Source organism: Lottia gigantea, assembly GCF_000327385.1.
Source record: "Lottia gigantea unplaced genomic scaffold LOTGIsca_142, whole genome shotgun sequence".
Lineage (NCBI taxonomy): Eukaryota > Metazoa > Mollusca > Gastropoda > Lottiidae > Lottia > Lottia gigantea.
The window spans coordinates 265,244-273,454 of record NW_008707655.1 but is presented as its reverse complement, the minus strand read 5'-3'; the positions used below and the strand labels follow the sequence as shown (position 1 = coordinate 273,454).

At 34.2% G+C, this 8,211-nt stretch overlaps 1 protein-coding gene across 1 annotated transcript; it reads right to left on the bottom strand.

The window, feature by feature from the left end:
• Window positions 1-341: 341 nt before the first annotated feature.
• Window positions 342-5,442, bottom strand: LOTGIDRAFT_238363 (hypothetical protein). The gene is made up of 3 exons (XM_009049988.1): window positions 4,875-5,442; window positions 4,125-4,233; window positions 342-2,303 (listed from the first exon to the last, which is right to left on the bottom strand). The coding sequence occupies exons 1-2, from the start codon at window positions 5,398-5,400 to the stop codon at window positions 4,163-4,165; spliced, it is 597 nt and encodes a 198-aa protein (XP_009048236.1). The 5' UTR covers window positions 5,401-5,442; the 3' UTR covers window positions 342-2,303; window positions 4,125-4,162.
• Window positions 5,443-8,211: the final 2,769 nt, after the last annotated feature.

Here is an 8,211-nt window from a genome sequence, read left to right as displayed (position 1 = left end):
CTGTAGTATCTTGACTCGGTAGATATTATACAGGGTACTTGCTTAATACAAGGTACAAAATAGTAGATAATATAATATCATGATACTTGCTCTCTAGATCCATGATTTTAAGTCTGTATTGAGTATTAACTCATTAGCTAATACATTGGCTGTTTACTCGATACACTATCTTTACTCAGTAGATAATTTACATGTACTATGTTTTTGCTTAGTAAATAATGTACAAGAACTTTACTTAGTAGATACCATGCAGATCGTTTCCATAGGTAGATGACTATAAACTTGGTGGGTAACTGAGGGTCTTCACTCAGTAGCAAATGAACAAGGTCCTGACTCAGAGAAAAAGTACAATGTCTTTACTCAGCACATAATGTACAATATCTTTACTCAGTAGACAATATATAGCGTCTTTCCTCTCTAGATGATGTATAAATCTATACATGGAAAGTAGTGTACAGATTCGTTTGTACATTGTGTTTGAATGCTCTTTCCAGGGAGGTTTTCTTTCCATATCGAGTGTTTGATAAATATCATTACAACAAAGTTTTATGTAATTAAATCATGAATTTATTACTCCATTTTAATATTTTCATTATGCCAAAATGACATTATATTTATAATAACATATGTAAGCAGTTCCTTTAACAAGGCAATCATTATTTGTAATTTTTGAATCAATTTGAAATAAATATCATTTAACAATTTGGAAATTGTAAGATATAAAACGAATTCTGCAATTCTTAAAAGAGATCATTTTAAACCCCGTTTAATCCATTATACACAGGGATATAGACGACAGATCTCCCAAAAATACGTTTGACAGAATACTACTTCTTTTGATTTCATTCAAAACATGGTTTTTTTCTAAGGAAAATTTTCGTTTACAAGAGTATCTGTCAAGTATTTTTCGAGATATGCCGCCATACATTTTCCTTTGTGTGTCAACATTTTGTAATACCATAACATACAAGGTTCGTCATTGCACATAACCCAAAAACAAATTTAAACAAAATTAAAAGAAATACACCAAAAGGAAAATCAAGACAATTAAGAATTAACAGAAAAAATTCGAAACTGATTCAAAAGTTAAAACATACAATGAAATGAAATTAAAAAAAATAGTGAAAAAAGGCAGAAATACAGAACAAAAGATATGATAGAACAAGAGTGCTGTTAATAGAAACAAATATAAGGTGCACCATAAAGGCCATAAATTAATGTTATACTTTCTCCTTTTAATATTAGGTATACATGATAATAAATTAGTGTTATATACAGTTCGACAGGAGACTATGATACAATTTGGGTTTGAAAGGGGGAGGGGCATACATATAATATTAAACTTTGCAACTCCTGATGGATAAGAAAACATGATTTTGTGAATTTGATGATTTGATATTGCAATTAAATGATTGCACTTAATCTAGTATAAGAAGGATTTGAGAAGCTGCAACAATCTGAGCTTTTTTTAAATGATATATTTTTCGTGAAGTAACAATTTTCGCCTTGGAAATCTTGCAGCTTATGCCAAATCCACCTCTTATGTATTATTTGAATGCAAATACATGTAATGAAAGTGTGAAAAATGCGACTGTTAATGCCATAAGAAAACTTGATGCTATGCCATGCAAAATCTTGGAAGATCGTTTACGTGACCTCATAGTTCAATGTGGTCTTTTGGAAATTCATTGGCTAGTATGGAAGGCAAACGTTTTTACCCTGACATAGCATCAAGAAATAAATATCCACTGGCAGTTATGAATCATGATACAACCAATCAAATTGCTTCTTAATTTTTAACCCTTAATCCGTTTTCATCAAAAATTTCATCAGTTCTCTCAGAAGCAAAATAGCAAAACCAAATAGTTTATCAAAACAACAGTCATTTCCGGAATGAAAAATAACAACAATTATAAACCATATTCACACAGTGGAACGAACACACAACGAGATCAACAATGTTCTTCAATACCTGGCCAGGCTCGGCCAGCGTCGAATATTTTCACAAACAAAAAGTTTTTACTAAGTCAAAGTCGTAGTTTTTGTTATCGACTTAAAATATCACATTTAGATCATGGAAGTTGGATAAAGTGCACAGTCTTACAGGGAGTTGGTTTAATGTCTATTTAGAAACCATATTTGACCAACATTACGTATATTTGATATATGACTAGTTTATCTGTTGGCTATTGCACGAGCTTGAAACAGTGTCGTCTGCAACATTTTTATATTTTCTGCTGCACTGTTATTTAGTATTTCTTCTTTGTCGCCAAACTTTCTACCCCAACTTCCATTCCATAGCACTAAAAGAGACAAAAGAAATATCTTTAACTATATGGTTCATTGTATATTTAGAATAGAAAGATAGAAATAATAACTTAATAGGTAGCTATTTAGTAAACGTATCGTATAGAAGATCAAAATACACAAGACAAGCGTCTTTCTGACTCACAACAATAGGCTGACCCTAAACATTAACTATGACCTTTGAACTCGTGAGATTCTGAGCGACCCAGCCAATCACAACACGTGTAGAGAAACCACGCCAAGATGGAAGTTATTTTTAGCATACTGCACGTGACAACGTGGTAAAGCAGCCAAATTGAGGCAGTGAAGGTCGGCTACGTGATACGGCTTCGGGCTATCTACCCATATCATTTAGGTCGAGCTTTATGCAAATGAGTTGCCATCCAGGCACTCACCTAATTTTCTCTACGCACAAAATACTATCAAAATACTCTGTTAACCCTTTAAATTTCTAGTTCAATTTCCATAGTAAACAACTTATTTACGTTCGCCCATGAATATGTTATACAAGGGAACAACGCCCAATTATATTCCAAGGCCATTCTTGGCCAATTTCTTTCTTCGTTGACCAAATGTGTTTTAACCCCACGTGTAGCATTTCTCCTCTTTCACCGAAATATCTACAACTTTCGGACGAAGTCCACGCCTATCAAAGTCGAAATTATTTATAAGGATGGGATTTTCACGGAATAGCAAATTAATGTCCGCAATGATTTGATGAACTATCTATACAAAATCTTCCACTACTTTGTAAATTTTAATGATGTTTTGAAACCTAGCAACGACAGAGTAATTAAAATGTAATTAATAACGAATCCTCTCACGAACACATGTACCCTTGGCATCAGCCAAAACAAAGAAGATGAGAAACGTTGGGGCCATGACCAGATGTTGGCACAAAAATACCCAGAATAGTTTGTAGTTGGGATTTGTGGTTAAAAGAAAGACGTTCTTTGAACTCGGTTGGAAATCCTTAGTCAAATCTTGGCATTAGAAATTATTTGAAATTGATTTCCGATCATGTTCAAGAATCTGCTTTTGTGAGTTTAGTAATAGAATAGAGATAGGCAGACCAGTCATTTCTACGTTTATTTTATCTCTAAGCGACGTAAACAAAGAAACTTGTAGCAATTTGTGGTTTGTTGGAAGTGATGATATGAGCCGAATGAGTAACTCTATTTTTATTATTACCTAGAAACCAACGAAACAATTCAGTCGATCAAACGCATTAATAGTGTCAAGTTACATTATCAAACCACATTATATGAAAATTAATGGGAAATTTCAAAAAATATTAATTGCGTGAAATATGATCCCACGAGTACAATTACCAAAGTCTAGTATTTTCAAAGCTATCAACTAATAAAGTCACTGTGAAAAGAAATACTTTCTAAATTACAAAAGGCAAATTCAGTCTAGATATAATCTAATTTTGCTTTGTATCTTAGACATTAAAACCAAATGAGTTTTCTAACGCAAATATTTAAATCAGTTTTCACAAACGTCATAATTTTCCTAAACTGAGGCAAAAGTCAAAATTTTTATTAAAATTTAAGGATTAAACGAAACGCAAATAGAAATGCAGATACAGCAGTTTAATATATTATAGCTATTGTCTGTGTTAGAGTGGACATGGCCTAGTGGTCATAGCGTCGGTTGAAGATGAGAAGATATACAATACGTGGCTGTAGCGTGGAGTGACCGATCGAGTTTTAAGAGGTAACGCTATGGTGTTCCAATTAGGTTATATTCAATAGATGCTGTATGATATAGACTCGTATACTCTATTTGAGCTCGAAATAAAAAATAATTCTCACCTTTATAAATAATATAAAATAAATAACGGGATAATAATTTATAATCTGGGTAATTTTCTTTGGCTTGAAGATTCACCATCATTTCTTCTCTTTCTGATGTTCATGAAATCTGAAAAATTGAAAAATTAAATTTTTAAGATGGTGACGAAATTTCATTTTTGCATTCTGCTTATGGATGGTTTTGTAATATCCTCTTTTCAAATATGGAATTAAATATCAATTTTGTCAAAATGTTTGCTAATATATGTTCCCATGTTCTAAGGAAATCGACAAGATTTTGGTAATTACAAAGATGCGTCATATACAGAGATATAAGGCTGATCCTAAGAATAGACAAACGTAGAATTATGAATAGAATTGATCGTCTATGTTAATAATAGGATAAGTGTAAAGTTTATCCTGAATGAGATAACAATAAACTACTTTTGGCAAACGATCAATTCAATAATAGTCTACTGATTGAACATGTTAGAACACGTTGGTCGTCTGCAATGAATGGCGGGGTTTCTAAACCTTATTTTGAAATCTATTCAAGTCCAATCTCGTACGTATTGAACACGTTGTTTTCGAAACCATTCGCGGTACATTCGGGTGTTTTTGGGTGGACACTCAGTTGAATATATGCCAAAAATAAGAGGATTTACGATGAGAACCTTGTGACGCCCATTAAAACCACAAGTTCTACATCACTTGTGCTGTATAACCTGTAAGGACTTGAAGAACTAAATAATAAAGTCATGCACTACTTACCAGATATTCTTGATTGCGATGACGGCGTTTCGTTTCTACTACGTCTACTACGTGATGGTGTACGGGTTGGGGTACTGGGTGGATTAGAGGTCGAGAACGTGAAAGATGGTACTGTAGACGGTAATATGGAAGTACTGGAATTGTCTGAGGTTTCTGGCACGTTAGAAGAATTTTTAAATGAAATGTCTAATTGTCTCACAACAGTCGATTTTTTAACGTTAACATTTGTCGGTCTTGGGATGTTAATTTTACGGGGTGTTGGTGGTTGTCGACTCGTATATCCTTTACGATAGAATTCCGGTACGTACTCTAGATCTGTATCTACTTTATACCACTCGCACCTTCCACCTTGTTTCGGCTTATCCGTAGACATATTAAAACCCCAGTCCTCGTAATCCGCAGATGTATCCTTTATCATAGAATCCAAATCCTTCCTAACCACTTCGTGATCCACAGGACCAAATAAACAACGACGAGCCTTTGATTTCATGCTTCTTTCTGATGAGGCAACTATATTGGTAGACATATCCAAATTTAGTGAATTTACAACACACAGCTACTCTCACAGTACACACGCTTATTATGACCTTTAAATTATCGATTGGAGCATTTATTAGGCTAACGATATCACGTGGTCTAAATCAAGACCGTTGATTAGTTGTGAAATCTCCCGCCCGGACTACGTCAAGATTACTGGGCGTTAGTAAATAATAGTACGGTCTTTTGATTGGTTGATCGAAATGTCAGTTGTAAACCATCGAACGCACGCTACAGCTTGTTCAGGGAGCGGGTAAAATTTTAGTCGAAACTGATAGTTCCTGTATTAACATGAACGATTTTTCCACCAAAACTTGTTAGGGAAATGAAATTACGAGATGAGGCTTGAATAGGGGACCTCTTACATAAAATATTCCCGCTTAATGGCAAAGTCTTGTGCCCTTGATAGAGCACCATACTTCATATATCGACATGTTTGATCAGGCGACAAAAACATCCGACCTCGTGGTGATATAATATACTGCGCATCAATGTTAAAATTGGTCTTGTGCCATCATATTATACCAAATAATCTTCAGCTATCCGTCAAAGTACTATATACGTTTGAATTATAATGCTATGTGTTGCTAGAGTATTTCCAGCTTAAACATAGAGTATATAGTATATAATCAATACAAGTAATATAGGTCAACAAATCACGAGTCGAACGACTTCCGTAAACAAAGAGTCAAGGGAGGTAACTATGCTTTACGATGCAACCAGAATCTTTCACGGGTGTTGATATTTAGTGATGCAGTTTGTATGTGTGTACTTGCTATTCCTACAGTTCAGACTGACGATGAAAAAATTTGACTTCGGGTAGCATGGAAATTTGAAAATACATTTTGCACCATATTCTTGAAATGCCATTTTACCACAAGGACGTGAAGTCATGTTCTCAGTGCATCATTTTGTCTTGTCTTCCAATGATACCATCCCCGAGAATTCAGCAATATCATATCATACACGATACTGGGGCTGGTTTTCCCGAAAATATTTCGGCGGATTTACTTTCAGAGCGTAATCATTTTTAGACATCACCCAAAAACACTACTTGTCTGCCCGAATGGATAATATTTGTTTCCTACGCCTATACTTTTCGTTATTGAGAATTTGAACGTGAATATCCATATCATTTTATTTGATTCATGCGACACATCATGTGTGTAGTCGTTGCTAATCAATATTACCATTATGACTCGACATAACCGATAATGAACATGTTAAGTCACTTGTGCCAGTGGCGGGTTTTCTTACACTGACATGTTCAAACTAGCTCTATTTTCATATATGATTTCCAAAGAAGCATATCAAGGCTGTATGTGTCATAGCCAATGTCAGATGACAAATACAGTTGAATATCGAATGAGAATCGGTTAATGCGTCTATCCTAGCAAATGTCTGTGCATGCCAATACTCGAAGATGTATAACCCCATGTGTCACGGGAAATTCAGATGAAGTTTTTTCGACAGTTCAAATTCGACATTGAATCGGCTATTGCAATTCAGGTTTGTGACTATGCTTGCCAATACTCGAAGAAGTATATCAAATCCCCGTGGTGTGTTTCACGGGAAATTTTTAATGAAGATTTCTCGACAGTTTAAAACCAAAAGCGACTAAGCTTATGCTACTGTCCTGGCAAAATGTCTATGCATGTTGTTACTCGTATTCATTAACCGAAAACTGAATTTCATTTTACAGAGTCGGTAGAATATCAAACGATATCGATGCGGCAGCATGAACATCAGTAATCAGTAGTCAAACTCAAGTCATTTAGATGCAATTCATTTGTGCAAATCGTAATAGAATACACGAAGTTGAATAAACAGTCAATTTTTCGTAATAAGAAACTGAATCAATGTTTAATGTAGATGTAATTGAAATTGTAAAGTCTATCGATTTAGAGCATGGTTTGTTAACAGATGTATGTAACACAGTGGGGAATATAATTAACGTATCTTATACATAGATAGACCGTCCCTAGACGAGGACAAATTACCCAATATTACAGACCCGGGGACGAGTGTTGAAGTGGTTAATCGTGGGGGGTAAATCTCAAATGTAGTCAAAACCAAAACTTAAGAGCAATTTCTCGGCTCTTACTTATATTGTTTGATGGTTTTGCAGCGTCGTGTTAGTTCTATGGTCGTCATCTTAAGGCTAACTAGCTATTCAATGATTTATTTGACATATCTTTAGGAAGTGCAATTACAGTTGAATAGACACTAATTCTTATTATACAGCCTATTTCACTTGATAGACAAATTGATTTAAATTATTCTAGACATTTTTCGCTTGAATTCAAGATGTTTCGCTGTGTCTTTTTTCGTATCAAGCAGAGCTTTTTAAATCGCGTAATGACTCTTTTCAACCCGGGGTTTTTTAGGTCATTAGACCCTTTTGCTATTTTTTTTTATAAAAAAAGACTGTTCTCGTAGTGAATTCTTGGATAGAAACGATATCAGTTTTGAATTGATCTCGATTCCAATACAATTTTTTTTCGTTTTGAGTTGAGATATTTTAATCAATATTCTAAAACATCGTGTATAAATTCAAACCCAACTCGAGGTAATTGAGCATTATTTCACCACTTACTTATTAAATATATTATATAAATTTAAGACATTTCTTAAGGAATTCAAGAAGATTGAAATGGTCTTGAAAGTGCTATAATGTTTGTTGCATTGTAGTATCAGCTGTTTGTTTCAATCTATCATTCAGGAATGCAAACTGTAGTATATTTTTCACAGATATTCGTTTGATCGTTTGTGACATACAACCAAACTGATTTCTAAAAAC

Excerpts from the sequence above, each read along its gene's own strand:
- LOTGIDRAFT_238363 (XM_009049988.1), bottom strand. The coding sequence starts at position 5,400 with ATGTCTACCAATATAGTTGCCTCATCAGAAAGAAGCATGAAATCAAAG. Across the intron at positions 4,234-4,874 it reads ATCGCAATCAAGAATATCTG|ATTTCATGAACATCAGAAAG; the intron begins GTAAGTAGTGCA and ends TCAATTTTTCAG.